General features: G+C 40.6%; 1 protein-coding gene across 2 annotated transcripts in view; it reads right to left on the reverse strand.

The window, feature by feature from the left end:
- The window catches only part of plxna4 (plexin A4), a 211,875-nt gene that overhangs the window by 41,188 nt on the left and 152,768 nt on the right, over window positions 1-17,919 (reverse strand). Inside the window, exons 7-13 of one of the 2 annotated variants that reach the window (XM_084408408.1) lie at window positions 16,565-16,688; window positions 11,833-11,986; window positions 9,038-9,137; window positions 8,810-8,924; window positions 2,880-3,098; window positions 2,349-2,445; window positions 808-998 (exon numbers count right to left, since the gene is read on the reverse strand). In XM_084408408.1, the coding sequence (XP_084264534.1) occupies window positions 808-998; window positions 2,349-2,445; window positions 2,880-3,098; window positions 8,810-8,924; window positions 9,038-9,137; window positions 11,833-11,986; window positions 16,565-16,688 (1,000 nt within the window). The remainder of the gene's footprint in view (window positions 1-807; window positions 999-2,348; window positions 2,446-2,879; window positions 3,099-8,809; window positions 8,925-9,037; window positions 9,138-11,832; window positions 11,987-16,564; window positions 16,689-17,919) is intronic. The other variant, XM_084408409.1, reaches the window with a different exon arrangement.

The raw sequence follows: 17,919 nt of genomic DNA on the forward strand, positions 1-17,919 counted from the left end.
TTTCTAGGCTGATATGGCTAGGAACTATACTCTCATTCCTGCATAATAATCAAGAAACTTTGCTGCCATACCATGAGTCCAGCAGGCGTAATGATATGACGCAGCGCCTGAAAATAGTCCCCAGGTCGGTAACTTCCAACGTGACCGGGACTAAGTTTGTCTAACCTATTAGACCTATTTTCAGGCGCTGCATCATATCATTACGCCTGCTGGACTCATGGTATGGCAGCAAAGTTTCTTGATTATTATGCAGGAATGAGAGTGGAGTCCAAAAAAAGTGGAGTATCCCTTTAATATCAACTGTTCATCTCCACAATGATGGTTAACCATAAAACATGCATATGTCAGTGAGTACAGCTGAGATGTCTATTTATGTTACAAGGATTTTATTGTACCTGTGGAACGTGATATTATACTAAGAATGACAAGAACCCAGACACTTAAGACTCAGCTAAAATGGAATAGAATAAATTTGTATTGCCATTTACAGTTCTCCATTGAGAATCTTTTCACCTCTAAACCAGTCATAAAAGTACAGGCCTGGCTCTGCATGGGAGTGACCTATATACTGTATAGAGTGCGGTCCAAAGGTCGGAGACCACTTTGAAAATCTTAGGATAATTTTTTTTTTAAACAGTGCAGTAAATTAATTATATTAGTATAAAATTCATGGTAATTTCACATTTAAGTTTTCACAATTTGTAATAATGCTATAAAAAAATATATCTCAGATAGTGATCGCAGACTTTTGGAACCCACTTTGTGTTACAGTATGCTTTCATATGTACTGGTGCACCGTAGATTTACCTTTGTGATTTTGGGGTGCGTGCACTTGCTATTGATGCCATTGTGCTCGAGCCACATGCTCTGCGGGTGAGGACAGTGCTGTTTCAGAGAGCAACGGTTCTCTCCCTTACACCACACACAGCCAAACAGAGGGTCCGCCTTCAGACACAGTCCACAGCTCTCCCGTCGTGCGTCACACTTGTACAGGTGCACTGGAGATACAGGGAGGGCAAAGGTCAAGTAATTTTGGGAGACCCATGGTACACTGATCAAAGCAAAATCGAAACTGATGTAATTTGCAGCAATGGCCAGAAATATTTCTAAAATAATGGAAAGACTACAGAAAAGATAACATATTCCCTATTTTCTTGCTTCCTCTCAGCTCTAAAGATAATTGCTCCTCTTCTCTGCTCCCTGGTACAGTGATATTATGTTTCATCTCCATGGAAACCAGACAGGCATTTTTAATTGCTATTAGATGCTTGTATGATCCGTCCATCAACTGCTGCCCCCGGAGTGGCTCCCCCTCAGCGGGAAGCGAGGGAGGAATCTCGCATACTTTACTTCCCCTCTTAAATTAGCCTAACCTTCACACAGGCACACACAACACTTTAATAACACACTCACATGCATTCGTGCTATGTTCATTGATTTGACTTAAAGCAGGGGAGCATGTTTAACTTAGTCCAAATCCATTTTATATCAATTAAAATGTGTTTAGAACTTCTAGTCTTGACATTGAGCTTAAATGTTTAAACATCTCTGAGAGCTCAAACTGCCTCTGCAATAAGTCTGAATTTTCCTTTAATGGTCAGAGCATCTTTTTAAGTGCAAAAAATCATTTTCTTAATCAGTATTTTGTTTGTCTTGTTTTCCAGTAAAAACAGCTAAACATCCACTTAATTAAAAATCACTGGAGAAGCAAAAATACAAAACAAATTAAAATGCAACATCATGAATTCAGTTTATTTTTCTTACCCCATTAGCAAATTGTCTTTGAGCAAAAAAGATTAAATATTATATATAATAATAATATAATATGTAGTACTACATATATTATTTGATTATATCAAATTATGATCAGACAAAAAATATTGATAATGATGAAATGGTTTTTGCATAGTTAAGACTGCAGAAGCTGTAGAAGGTTTTATATTGGATTTCAGCTTGTACTGGGTTGAGTTTAAATACATTATATTCGGTCTTATCTGACATTATGTCTCTGTAGAGGGTGTTTGTGGCTACAGGTCTCTGACTGGCCTTTCTAACAGGTTCATTTGAACACTTAAATACAATGGTAGAACTAATTGTGACATGTCTCTGACCTTCTGTGTGGTGCAAAGATATACACACAGGGAGAAGATGAGAGGTGCGAACATGAGATATTGTAATGTATTAAGTAAAACAAAAAGAGAAATAAAGAGATGATGAAGAAGTTGAGCAGAAACCGAGGCTATCTGCAGTCAACTCCACCAGGATGTCAGGGGATGGATGCTGCAAGTCTGTTGCCATGGAGACTGAATCCAGGGGTACTAGCAGGGCTGCCGGATCAGAGACCTCACCTTTGTTTTGGGCCGGGTTGTCAATGCTGAAGTCTCCGTTCCAGATGACCATCAGATCCACAGGGAGGCTACTCATCTCCATCCCATCATACAAGTACTGTAGCCGTGGGAACGAGAGAGAGAGAGAGAGAGAGAGAGAGAGAGAGAGAGAGAGAGAGAGAGAGAGAGAGAGAGAGAGGCACACATTTACTAGTTTTCTTCACTGGAAGAATGCTTTTATCATTCCTGGCAGGTTCATCCTCGGGTAAGTCATCACAGCACACAGTGGAGAGGACTCCAAAATCCCTACACTGCTGATGCTGGGAGAACAAGCAAACATGCACTAAATATTCAGGGCAGAATGCACTTGTGACTAAAATAAGCCGCTCTTACACAATCTCCAAACAACCGCTCCCTTTTATCATGTCTACGACTTTTTGTGTTGCTTAAAATTCTGCGCCTTGTGTCTGAGAGTACCCTTGTGTCCACAGACAAATTCGCTGAAACGTTTACTAAACACACTCGTAGTCATACACACACACACAGCCTTACCGATGTGTTCTGGCACTGTACACTGGAGCTGTTGAAGCGGAGGGCAGGAACTCTCTGCTCCACACCCTGTATGGTGAGCACACACTCGTACCCCCGCTGGCCCGACTGTGGCTGGGGGAGGTTCTTGGCCCGAAGGGTGATGGGTTTCACCACGTTCACTGGAACTAGGATACGATCCGCTGGAAGCAGCTGAGGACATTCCTGCATGAGAAGAACAAACTGCAAGGTCACAAATTGTAAGTATCAAAAGATAAAACAAAGAGATCCCTTAAAATATGCCAGAATCTCCCTGGTGCTTCCTTTAGGTTGAGCCTAATAAAACCTCAAAATGGGTGTGGGCCTGTTCTTAGTATCAAAATCTATCTTGACTGCTCACTCGGCTGAAAGTTTGGGCCAATAATGATGGTCTGAAGCTTATTAGCATGGCTGAATTGGTCTGGGGCACAGTTTAAAAAAGTCATTATAGATAATTTGACAGCCTATCTACAAAACGAAAATAAAAGTGAGTGCTGTTAATTCAAGCAGACAAAAAGATGAAATTTAAAAGGGAGAAAGTTCTCTATTTTTTTTCTTTCTAAGTCCCTGACTACACTCTATAAGATTGATGTAACGTTGTCTTTCAGATACTACGGAAGAAACCAACGAGGTGGCGCAGAGTGGTATTTATGCAGTGCAGGGTGTTCAAAGTGCTCAGGCGGCTTTTGTAAGATGAATACAAACTGAGGTGCTATCTGAACCAAAGCAGCTAGGAATGCAGATTGAGTACTGAGTGTGAATTTAAAGATGCGCCGCAGTCCGACTGCAGCGAGGTAATATTTTGTATGGGCATGAGGTTGGGCCTTAAACCCCTTTTCAGTTTAACTTTCATACAGGATATTTACAGTACAGGAGACAGTGTTTCAGTTTACTGCACATGAATGCACACCTTCACAAGCAAGGGAGAAATAGACACTTAACTTAACATGCCAAATAAACAAATACACCACCCACATGCATAATTGCAGTCTTAAATAAAACAGCACTACGACACCCCCCCAACACACACACACACACACACACTCTGACCATCAAATCTCCACCCACTCCAGATATTAAAGTCATCAGTAAAAAGACGGGAGTAAAATGCACACCCATTCCGCAGAGGGCAGCCCTACACTGACCCAACTTTCAGCCAATGTTTTGGTCTCTAAATTCTCATTTAGAGCCCCTGCACCTTGATAATAGCTACCCAGCCCCATGGTCTACAAGGGCCTCTCTAAGTCCTTCCCCAGACCACCCTACAAGGATTTATCTCCCTATTACACTGATATAATGTGAACATGTTTATTGGCAGCAGTCTCAGTCATAAATAAGGCATGACAAGGGAAAACCGCCCACTAAAACACCAATATCTTTGTCCATCCACGCCCAAGTCTCTTCAGCCTGCCCTTTCTTCTTTGGGGAAGGTGTCTGGCCAGCCCCCCCGTCTCTACACGCCTCTTATTGACGGATGAGCACGGCTCTGCTGGCAGCTTTATGCGGAGGGAGATTGACTCCAAGCATAACAACAGTATAATTGAAGGCTGGGAGGCTCTAATATGGAGTCTTCAGAGACACTGAAGACTAGGGCTGTTTTTGTCAGGACAGGTTATTAAGTCTTTACAAGGAGACCGAAAAGAAAGGACAGAGATGTATACAATGAGAGAGAAAACGGGACGGAAACAAATTAAACACACTCTTGCTGATTTCAAAACCTAAGACAGTTTCTGAACATTTTTGCCAAAGAATGTCGGCAAAATTTGTGAAGGGCACAATGGCGATGGTTATGGCAGGTTGCTTGCGGGGATTGAACCAGCAACATCATAGTCTCAGAGCCTCAACCATTACACCACTTTACCCCATCGGCAACAAACTAGATCTTGTTGTCTTGCTGCTTTGAACTTAACTGAAGCAGATCAAAAAAAGTGGCCACACTTCCTGTCTTGAGGCTCAGAAAGAGAGCCAGTGTCCGTTGAGTCCACGAAGAGAATGATTCCTGTAGCCTCGAGCCAAATACAGCTAAAGAGTCTTAGTGGAAGAGATGTTAACAAAAAAATGCAGAGACGGTAATTCAAAATGCATTCATGTGACAAATGACTTGACATTGCGGTTTCCTTCCTTGTCCGTGACGCGTGTCAAATCTGACAAGACGTGCCCGAGGCGGCTCATTTGAGGTGGGAAAACAAAGCAGGGTTTGATTAAAAAAAAAAGAAGGGAAATTATCATTATAAATAGGCATTTTACAGATAAAAAAGGCTCTTGAGAGTGGGTTTACAGTCTTGGTCTGAGCAAGAAAGGCCCGAGGGTGAGCTGAAGCATAATGATGTATTTGTCAAAGGGACGTGGAGTGAGGCAGACAGCGATTGGGCTCTCAATTGTTTACTACTGGGGAGGCTGACTGCAGCTGAATCTCCAATGTCTCAGAACAGGATCTGATATAATTAGACACTGAAGAAAGAGATACTGTAGGTGGGAAAAAGATTTAAGTTCAGTGCGTGCGCTTCTGTTAGAGATGCGCCGAGACAAAGATAGTCATTGAGTGCGAGCGGGGAGGAAGACGCCCTGGCACAGAGAACAGAGGGTAGCGAGCTGGCACGGAGTGATAGATCCATAATTAGAGCTGTTTGAGTATGTATGCATAATGGCAGCGTTCAGTCGGGTAGAAGATGAAACGCCTAATTCTCTCCACAGCTCTCGTGGTGTTAGCTGGATGATTACCGAGGCTTCCCTGCACTCCTTGCGCTTTAACGTGCCTCCCTACCGCCAAAGGCAAAAACCCTCCTCTCTCGTTCCTTGCCCCATTTCACTTCCTGCGGCATCACACATACTCTTATCCTCTCACACCTCTGACATTTCCTTTCTTTTCATCTGTTTGTTTTCACTCTCGCTCCCCTCAAGAGCTGGTATTTTCTTCTTCAAGTCTTGTCTTCCACCTCGATCTAAATGATTTTTACTTCAAAGTTTCTCCCCGAGGAAGGCAAAGCAGAGAGGCCATCTCATGGTTCTGATCTCAGACCCAAATCCTTCTCTTCACAATCTGCAGCTCAGTTGTACAAAGCCGCCAATTGTGCCTGTCAATTAACATCTTAAGATGGTAGAGAGTTTACTGGATCGATTGGTTCCTATTTCCCACACCTCTCTCCTTTTCTTTCTAATGCCTCATCTACCATATTGTAGCCAAATAAAATGAGCTACCTCACTTTCTCCTGTCTATATGCAGCTTCTTTCTAAGGCAGCATCTTAACAGTCATGGAAACTCAAAAGACTGATTTGGATCGCTTTACATGGAAGGCAAGTCATGTGTGTTATAAATAGTTATCCTCATGCCAAGTGCATGGAAGACTCCACTCACAATTGATTTCAATACACAAAGTGAAAAGGGTATTTTGTGTTAAATGGTCAAATTTCAATCATTGAAAACTCTTAAATTGTACTTTATATTTACATTTATATTTGTTTACAAAACTAATTTCATGTATTTGAGCATGATTAAAAGGTTTATAGGTTCATGGGAATTGATCTAGTGTCAAACTTTTGACTGTTAGTGTATCTATTATTCAAAATCACACCACAATTTCACATTACCCGTCGGTAAGGCATGCTGTAAGCAGACACTTTGCAATTCCTAAAAGGAGATAAAAAGCCAAGCTATAACAGAAGTTGTTTTCTAAAGTGCAGTGGACGTCTGGGTCAGGACGGCATGCATTTAGTCATGCAGCATTATGCCAGTAGCCAAGAATAAGACATGGGGGATTGACACAGCCAGCAACTGACAGGATTTAGCACTACCCTTAGTCACACACTCTAGCCAGAGAGGAAATCAAGACTCGTATAGGACAGTTGTAAAACAAAAAAGAAACCTGGACTGAACAAACAAAAGCATCATTATTCCATAATTACAGGGAAATATGTCAAGACTTATAGGATTACAATCAACCACTGAGTTAATCCACTGACAGAGCTTACCTCAAAGCATCTGACACACTTTACCCTACAGTTACTATTTTGAAAAAAATGCCTCATTTAATCATTATTGGCTAATCTATAACCAAAAAAAAAAAAAGAACAAAAAAGTGTGTGGTTTTATACAGTGGCAATTTATCAATATGCAGACTTTTGTCGTCTGCAAAACAAATTTTACCTGCCATATAGAAAATGCTATTACAAACACCGTAAAACATTATTGTTGGTTTAACTTTTGCCAACAGATTTGGTAATACAATGAAGGAGATTGGTTTAATCAACAGAAACTCAAAATATTATGCTATCTGAACCACATAAATGATCTAAGTTGGCTGGACAAAAGAAAAAATGTTGTGGTAACAAATCATGAAAATATTTCTTTACAGTGAATGCTAAATACTTTTATCACATGCATCTCTCTGAATATATACACATATTATGCCACATTCCCTTGCTTTATATAACAGGATAACACTAATACATCCTGGATACATTATGATGTAGGCTATAACTGGAAAACCCAATTAAAATGAGAAACTAACTGAGAAGTGAAAATGACTTCAAATATTTGAATATTTTGCCACCAAACATAATTCCTTTGCTGCTGTTGTTAAACATAAAAAGTGTCATACAAATTGAAATATGCTAATGAAACAAAAAGTATACAGCTGAAGAAGACCCGTCAGATATTTAAATGTGAGAGACTGAATCGCAGACACAATGTTGTTAAATCCTGCCAGAGACGACATTCTGATGCTGTGGCACGTTTTATTTATGAATGTAGACTGTTCTCCTGTGCTCACAGGCACATATTGAAAGGCTCAGACTACAGGGGGGCTTCTCGCTTCCAACATCCATTGAAAGACAAGTCCGGATTATTCAGATCACTCTCAGCAATCCCTTAATTGGTATAAAACACAGAAATTAATCTGTGGAAGGTCAATGCAAAAGGTCATCTAATTTCTCCATGCAAAGTTGACTCGTCAGCGTCTGCTTCGAGGATTTGCACGGTAAACATCCCCAGTCATTAATTCAAAACCACCCGGAGTTTGGAAGCGGATCTAAGACCTCCGGTATGAGGGGTTAATGAAATCCAAATTAAACTCATTAACTGGACAAAACACCTGCCTTAAAACAAAAATCAAACAAAAACATCCAGTGGAAATGTCATTAACATGTGCTAATATTCAGTTCCTGCTTTGTGTGCAAGTCGCTCGACACACAATAGGGAATCCTAATATTAAACTGGTCAATATTGACAGCGTGTCCATTTGATAATTGGAACGCCAAACGCTGGCAGCCAGAGAAACGCTTTGTTAAGAGATGTTAATGAATGCTAAATGATGAGGATACACATTTGCTTGTCTAAAACACATAGCCTCAGGGGGCAGGTGTCCTCATAATTCATTACGCATTTCATAGCTAAGCAAGCAAGCACGATGTACATAATTGTATGTTCATGCTAGCTGCCGACTTCTCAGTTGCATGACGCAAATGAAATAAACACATTGTGATCTGTGCCATGTAGACCCGCGGGGAGGGATTAAAGGGCGCATCAGTGAAACAAACTCGATGGCTCGACCCTCCTTGGCATCTCTCTGAGAGTGAGTTAGGAAAGTGCTGAGCCCCAACAGCAGCTTTTAATTTATCTGATGGGCCTGCGGTGGCCTAAAAGCATGAGAGTAGTGCCAATATTATTGATAATTTACATGGAAAAAGATGTTGGTGGGAATCCAGATATTAATATGAGAGATTTAATGAGAATTAAGTCGAATTCAAAGCCAGCAGATGTGTAGTGGCTCAACGTGATGGGATGAGGCTGGGTAAGTTCTCACAATCGGGACAGGACCTGAACTGCACCTCTGCGCCAATTAACTCATTTAGGTCCAATTGAGAATGATGATGGCCAATTACAAAACCCGGTGTCTGACCAATCACAACTAACTCACCTCTGGCTGTTTGACACGGCCCTCCTGGAAAGAGCAGCTGCTCGGGTCATGGGTGCATGTGTGACGGTATTTGCACCAGTGGCACTGGTATGGGCTTCCAACACAGGACAAACACCTGAGACAAGGAGAGGGTGCAGATTTAGATTTAGATTAGTTTAAGTATTCTTGAAAATAGATGGGATGTTACACTACTGCACAACATCAGTTGTAAATACAAAAGATACTCACGACTTGTGAACACTGCAGTTGTAGAAGACAAAGCTAGTGTTGGCAAAAGCTAGTCCCGTCTCTTTTGATTTGAGGTAGAGCTGGACAATCTGATGGTCACCTAAGAGGCAGGAGGAAAACATTAAAAGTGTTGACATAGTTGCTACATCAGTTGATATAAGGCGAGTGAGCTGCCTACAGAGAAAGCAGATTGTTCCAAAAGGTGAGTGACAATGCACTACAATGTTATTAAGACACTAACAAGTATAGATTTTTTTAAAAAAGTGTCATTCAAATTAATTAAATTAATTAAAAATTCATATTGGGATTAATTTACCCAATATGTGAGTAAAGTCTGTATACAGTATATACAATGATAATTCACTAATTTTATGATGAATGGTAGTGCAACACGCAATATAAATAAAATAGCCACTTGGCAATTGGTAAAGTCATCATGACATTGCAGCAGCCATTAGAAGATCCGGTTCCCATAGAAACAGTCAGTGTCCTGAGACGTGCACACTTGGGACTCCACATGCGCATTGGCTGGACCAACCTGAAATAACGCTATTTGAGCATAACAAACATTTATAGGTAGGGTCAGATCAGCAGTTTTTGAGATTTAGGCATTTCCCCATTCAAGTAGATAGAAGTTTGTTTTGCATGCTCTGGAAACCTGCCCAGAAGCATTGCAAATATATCAAGGGACTTTGTGCCTATTGTGTATTTTAATGCTTAGATGATCACGCTGTTAGCATAGCAACATGTTAATTCAAAACACTAAGTTTAATGTAAACTAGCAATTATCTCATTCATACACCAACGACACCAAGATGTCTTAATTAGGTTATATAGTAAGTAGTTTATATAGTGTGTGGATAATAGAGTAGCTTTTTGAAGCGAAGTAATAAGGTGACTGCTCCTCTCTGCCAAAAATGAACTAAAACCCTTCCCATGAAAAAATCCCTGAAGAAGAGGAGAAGAGAGACAGAGTGAGAGAAAGAAACCTGTACAAGTTAATGGAAATGTGGCACAAAAGTGTCCATCTTCAGTGTTTTTATCTGAGCTAATGAAGAAGCTCATGTTTAATTCAACATGCCGGACATGACATCTCCACTCTCAAAGGAAGATCATACTTTTTCCCCCATTCTCCATCTATTTCAGTCTCTCCTTTTCTCACATATTTCTCTTCAACCTCTCTCTTGTTCTCCTAATGCACTCCCCTTCCCTGTCGTGTGGTGTTTCTTCAACAAAGAGCGAATCATTCATCAATCACTGTAAAGTGTGCCTGACAATGAATTTGTCCTAATTAGCTCACCTAAATGTTACCTTGATGGCTGGTATCTCCGGAGTGTGTGTGTGTGTGCGGGTGTGTGTGTGCACGGGTGTGTGTGTGCAGGCCCCCTGCCACCCGCTGCAGAGTATGTCCGCCTTTAATGAGTCACTCAGGACATACACGGTTACCATGACACTAAGAAATGAAAGGAAAGTGAGGAATATGGAAGAGAGCACGAATAAATGACCTATAACTGCAGGGGTATGTGTGTGTGCATACAAAATCCATAAAAACGCATCTTGATTCACAACTTATGGTATGACGCATCCCAATATTAGGGGTTAAATACTGTTTGTGCATGATAGTGATGGTACATGTATCCAGTAGTGTGTGAATGTGTATAAGTGTGCACCCTCAGGTATGTAATAGTGTACTTATGCAGTGGTGAGAGAGTGTGTTTTTGCACTGCGGCATTTCAGAGCTCTGGGCCCTTGCAGATTGGGCCGACCTGTAATTTCATGGTGGCCTGACTGGCATGCATCATTATTCACACACCTCACACCCCTGCGCACGGCTCTTTCAACCTCACATCCAGGCCGCTTTGCCATTTACTAGGATAATTTGCAGGTGTTTCTATCCGAGATGCTCCCGTAAGAACACTGTTGCTTCCATTCAGCCTTGTATTATGTTGTGTTTTACTCACACCCCCCCCCCCCCCCCCCCCCCCCCCCCCCCCCTTTCTACCTGTTTTTGCCCTGGAAACACACGCGGAGGAGTATTCCCTTGTTTCTGCAGAAGCGCGCGTCTTCATTATCCTAACGCTGAGACGTTTTCATATTATGAAAAATTACCAGCCTCTAGACAGCTGCCCAGATGTGCGTTCGTTTCAATTATGTCGGGGTAACCAAGCACATCTTAGAGAAAAGAGAGGCGAAAGAACGGCATCTACGAGAGTGCGGAAGAGGATGGCAAAATGTTCTCTTTTGAAAAATCTTTTCTCTCTCTTATCTGCTGGAGTGAATGCTGTCAAATCCATTTCAGCCTAGCAGATGGAGTGAAGAGTGTCATCAGTTCAGGAGATCCAATCCAATCACTTTACTTGAAAAATCTCTCAAACCTCTATGCCAATGGAGCCTCAAATTGAAAGACTGAAATGGAGAGAGACAGACGAGAGAGCAGGAGACAGAATGCCAAAACTGCCTCCCACTTGACGACCTTTATTCACTCAATTACAAAACGCGTCCTGCGGCAAAAGTCAACAGCTGCAGGCAAGATAATGAGCATGTAAACTTCCATCTCTGCTCAGGTGTTTATGCCTATCACTCTCTCTCTTTCTTAGACAGTCTTTCTCCCTTCTCTCTGATATAAATCCAGCATCTCTGGAGTCTGGAGCAGATTTCTCGATCCAGCGTCTCCAATTATAAAACTGTCACAGTCTCACTTTTTGTCTCAGTCTATTAACACTGCCACAACAAACGTCAACATTCAGGCCTTTTGCCCAATTTCCTCTTAAATTTGACTGGGCATATATTCACACCTTGGTCTACGACAATGCGTGGAACTTCCTTCTCCGCAGGAGAGCTGCAGGTAATGCGGTTCCCTTCGACCAGACCGTCCATCTCCGCCAGGTCCTCAAAGGTGCAGTTGACCCCCGCAGAAAGTTCTGGCACATTATGTGCCTCCAGCACGAGCTGTCAAGGAAAAAGAAAAGACAAGCTGAAGTTATACAGGGGAGAAAATAAAAGGCAATAATGGACAAGACAAACTTTGGTATGTATCGCAAACTGACACACCATCTTTGTGCAGATCATAAACTCATTTTTGCAGCCGCTGCTCCTAAAACTGCTGTAACGTGGATATTTTCTCACGTCTGTGATTTGAAAGGCTCTTGAGAGAGAAGGAAGTCTGCAGACACCACACATGGGAAATCTCAATCCAGCCGCAGACATCAAGACATCCCAGAAAACACACGTAGCCATTCCATAAATATCCCAGCTGACACGTGGCCACAGCGAAATCAGGCCATTGAACCAGCAGCCACATATCTCTTAAATTTCCTTGAGGAAAATGTCCAGAGACATCAAGAGACTTCAGTCAGCCATCAGTCAGCCTGTACTGACTCTAATGTGTTTCACTGAACTCAAGTGGGTGGGAAATTGAAAGAGAGAAGGAGAGAGTGAGAAAGAGAGAGGGTTTTTCATTCTCTTTTTTTCTTTATGCTCTGTCTCTGTCCTCTCCAACTCTGTTACCCACAATGCCCTCTGGCTCCCGGCCTTCGAATGAATTTCAAGCCCCGCTCTGAAGCACATGTTTCCCGACACCAGAGTCAGATGAAGTGAGAAACGAGTGAACGATGGCAAAGAGAAGAATGAGAAAGAGCAACTGTCATGAGACAAATAAATGCCCCCTTTACACCTGCCATTACATCATTGTTTCTACAATTTGATAAATGTGCAAGGAGTGAAAGAATATCCAGATACCATCCGGATACAAAACGTATGTTATAAGGTCAAAGAATGCACCAAATAAAGAGATTGCAGGGAGAGAAACTAATGAAGTTGTATATAGTTAGAAAGACACAGTCAATATGCTGCCGCTTTCTCTGTCAGTTTGATTCTGTTGGGGGTCAGTTTGGGAAAGAGTGTAGTAATGCTCTGTGAGGGCATCATGGGAGGTGAAGTGGATAAAATCGGAATATCCACACTAATAGGAAGCCGCAGCCTTGCATAGAGTGGCCCTGCACCCAGCATTACATTGGTGATATGGCCTGAAACACCCTTTACTCAACCGAACGGCTGACCGGGGCTGTTTTTAGATTGCTGTTTAATGAAAAGGCAGGGACATGTTGCAGACACTTTTCCCATCTCTCCCCCTCTCTCGCTGTTTTCCGCTTTCCCATTAAAGTTCAGGATGCACCGGTGGATGGCGATGCCACTCTGGGATTTAATTTATTTTTCCTTTTAGAGAGAGATGCAGAGAGAATTTCTTCAATTACATTTCAAGCAGCGGCTAACAAACTCTCGCTGGCCATGATAAATATGAAAATCATCCCTCTCGGAGAGGGACCCTACAAATAAACAAAAAAAGACCTCTTGCAGCAGAGGGTCCAAACGAGGAATATGGTGTCTTTGATTACCTCCTACCTCAACAGAAGAATGCATCAAGACGGCAGACTCTCACGAACTTCAGTGGCCAGTTGCATAAATTGTTAAGACTAGTCTTACAAGTTAGGCTAGTATCCAATTTTATTCTTTAAGACTGTTAATAACTTTTTAAAGTCAGTAACATAAAAACGTAGATTGGTCTAATTTGACACCGAGCAGTAAGACTGATTACCCCTAACTAACTTCTAGTTGATCATACTAGTTCTTAAGACAGTCTTAACATAATGGCTATGTTTATGATAATGCCTGGTTTCTAATTATGCTTCAGGATTTGCTAGTGGAGGGAAACAGAGCTGTCGATGTACCCCCAGAGACCCCGAGAGCTATAAGGTTCTACCTATTGTACCCCGTATTGTACTTTAAAGTCCCATGGATAAAATCAATCTACATTTAAATTAATTCCGAGAGCACCTATAGCACATCCAGCCATGACTGATGTTTTCTGTAAACAACTAGTTTAGAAGTGTAATCCTCCTTCAGGATAACGTTAAAGCTGTTAAACACTGCTTATCGAAGCCTTTGTATTATCTAAAAGAAACTTCTTTGATAAATGCACTCAGTAATATGAACAAGAGCAGTTAAAATAAATAAATAAATTCCTTGTAAGATGAGCTTTACTGTGGTACTGCTGCTCTACTGCTGAGTGAAGGTCCAGGAAGAGCTTATGGATACAATGTGAAATAACATGAAATAATCGAAAAAGAAAAATGTTTTCTTTTTGATGAGAAACTTATTTCAATTCCTAAATTCTCCCTGCAGACTGAACAAAGAAGCTTTGTGCTTATCTCCTCAAACAAATATTCAATAATGAAAAAGGTCAAGAAACAGCATGAATGCCTGTAGTGTATTTCTGTGTACAGTTTGCAATTTATTGCATTGCAGATGTGCTGTTTTCTTCTCAGTAATTCCAGTTTGAAGGAAAAGGTCAATTTGACGCTGTCTGTGTAAATTCCTAACCAGTCTTTTCATAACACACACACACACACACATAAATATATTCATATACATGTAAAAAAAATACTGTAGTAACTGTATAAGATTTAAAAAATCTCTCTCTCTCTCTCTCTATATATATATATATATTTACCTTGTCAAAAAACATCACTTAGTATGATTCATAAGCTGTTTTCCTCATGGGGACCAAAAATGGACAAGGATTTCAGATATTGCCATCTTTGGGGAATTTTTTTCCTCCTAACATATACGCACTACATACTTTGAACACACACACACACACACACACACACACACACACACACACACACACACACACACACACACACACACACACACCACTTGGACTAATTCAACTGGTCTAAGCTGGTCTAAGATTGTGAAAATTGAGAGGATTGGGCTCATTATTTGAAGATTAAAGCCTTAGCACTCCCAGAACACAACTGGACAGTTTATACAAGGACTTCTTGTGAAATGGGAATCTGGCGATATGATCACATCAACTCTTCATCGACTGAACAGCTACTACTGAATATCCTGACATCTGCTTTTGACCAGTTGTCTAGATATAGTCAACATGAATGCTCTAATTGAAAGAAATACAGGGCTTATATATGGAGAAACACCGCTGTGTAAATGATTTAGTTTATCTAAACATATCCCAGGTACTGATTAATCATCACTTTGTAGCAGACATGTACCTAACGTACACACTGGGCAGTTTATTAGCTCTTATACAGCCTAGTAGTTGAGGTTTTGAATTTGGGCCCAGAATACAGATCCTGAATCAGCTGAAAGGCAGGCTTCTCTAGTGGAGACGTTAATCTGATATAAAGGCTCAGAGGAGGTGCTGGATTACATGAGGATAAGGTCTGAAACCATGGCCTGCTTTGATGGATTTTACACACACACACACACACACACACACACACTGAACGAGTGGTAGAGTCAGCAATTAGCTAGGTTCAAGTAAATAAACACCAATAAAAAAATAACTGTCCCGACTAAGGATAGGGGCACGCACGGTAGTGACTGACATGAGGAACGACACAAGGTAACGAGTCAATACGACACCTTAACTGTTTCCATGTACAGCAATATTCTGATATTAATCCGAATTTGCTCACATTCAGGTCATGTAAACACATTAACCTAATTGCATTACCAAATTAAGCCAATTTTCTGGATCCTAGAAATGTATGTATCGGAACTTTGTGTTATGTACCTTATTTACAAAACCTTAACTGAAGATACATTCAGATCTGCGCATGTCCAAACATTGGTAATTCTGGGTGATATCTGGCATAGTTGTAAAAAGCTGAGCTTCAAAGAAACATTTATGGAGTGAGGAGGAAACTCAGTTCTGGCAAACAATAAAAGAAGAGTCTCATGTCCTACATTTAGCAATTAATCAAGTTCTTGCATGTTATTGTTAAGGACATAGTTTATTAAATTACTGCCTAAAATTTAATTAGAAATGGCCAAATTGTTATTCATGTAATTCATTGAATTGAATGTGAAGTGGCAATAAATGTTTTATGTTTTTATATGTTAGGCATACAAATAAGAGTGAAGGTATGCATATTTTAAAATAAAATATTATTATATCTCAATAGTTTAAATTGATTACTTAACTACAGTACATTATTTCTATTTCTGTATTCCCTTAAATCCCTTTTAATCTTCAATTATTTAATTCCTTTAAATAAAAAAGACCAATAACACACGCTCCCCCGCAGAATATGTATTTTAATCAGAAAATGATATGCATATAACCGGTCAATGCTAGATCTCATAAGGTACGGGTACACCACCCATAAACACACAACTAATAAGCTTTGTGTCATGTGTCCTAAGAGCCTAGACCTAAATGTCTCTGAAATAACATGTATGACGTGTCTTCATAAACCCATCAGTGCAACAAGCAGATCCATAAAGGCAGAACTTGCAAGATCACATTAATGATGGAGCCGGAAAAGCAATGGGCTCCATAACTGAATTAGTGAAGGCTAATGTCAATATGTCCAGCGTTTGGCTTCATCCTCAGAAACACTTAAATGAGGTTTAGTATTTCCTCAGTATACCTTAAGGATATTTCATGGTGGGATTACACAGAAGGAACAAAGGTGAGAATTGATTATTAGCGCTCACCATGACACTGTATTGGGACACGGAGATGTTGTTGGGATGAACGCTGAGTCTCACACACTGCTTTATATCAGAGGCGAAACGGCGAGGCTCGGATGACCGCTCACACTTTTCCTTCCTGGTGCACCTAGAAAAAAAAAAAGATGAAAAGAAATACGTGAGCACCTGAGGAGGGGAGAAATACAGCAAGTGAAAGGAAGACAAAGCATTTGATAGAATGGGGGGAAATAAAAACAGCTGCACAAATGCATCCAGCCATCTCCCATCTGTGACCAGCACAGCATGAAGGAAATGGAACACAAGCTTGATTACTAGTCCAAATCCATGCATTATATTTCTGTTTCATATTTCAGGAGAGAGGGAGGTGGGACAGAGAAAGAAAAAGACCAGTGGTTGTGGTGACTCTATCCTGTTTCTGCTCTCTCGACAGTCCTAAAACAACAGCGACTCTATTTGTGGAAGCAGAGCAGGCCCAAAGGGCCGAGGGACAAGCCAGCTTTGTGTTCTACCCTTAATGAAGCGTATTCATCGCTCCCGGGTTCTGCAGGTGGGGAGGATCAGAGCTCAGAGACCCCTCCCCACCCTTTAGATCCAAACACCATCCACTCTGATCTGTTCACAAAACTGGGTCACAGAGCCGATGAGGAGACCACCCTAACACTGTGACATCTAATCCAGACACATCAGATTACAGGCCCAAGGTTAAGCACGTTTAAGACTGTTTTACACTTGTGATTTTTAGTTGTGACTGCTTGACTTGCAGGGTTATGTACATGTGCTAAAGAACCAAGATACCAAAATGTTGGGCTGATTTCAAGCGGTGGACCAACATGAATATTGTCCTGGACCCTGTGACAATTCACCACTTAAAAATGATTTATTAACCACATATAAAAACGCACTACTGAGCCATACATTTACATTTTTCAAGGATTTAACATGACAACACTATTACCAATTATTTACTGTATACAAGTAAACAAATGTCTGAATTATTAGGCAATAAACAGAATAAAAACAATAAAGTTTAATTAAAAATACATTATCATTCAAAAGTTTTATTTAATTTTCCATTCTTTAAATGGGTAACACCTTACAAGAAGGTTTCATTCGTTAACATTAACTGCTTTAGCTAACACACTGAAAAAAATGATTCGTTGAATTTAATAAAAACATTTATGGTAAGTGGTTGCACACAATTGATTTTAGCTACATTTAAACAAATGCATTAAGTTGAACCTAATCAATTTTAGTTCAACGTAATGCATTTGTTTAAATGTAGCTAAAATCAATTGTGTGCAACCACTTACCATAAAAAAAACTTATTAAATTCAACGAATCATTTTTTTCAGTGCATG

This window comes from Rutilus rutilus (genome assembly GCF_951802725.1).
Source record: "Rutilus rutilus genome assembly, chromosome: 4".
NCBI lineage: Eukaryota > Metazoa > Chordata > Actinopteri > Cypriniformes > Leuciscidae > Rutilus > Rutilus rutilus.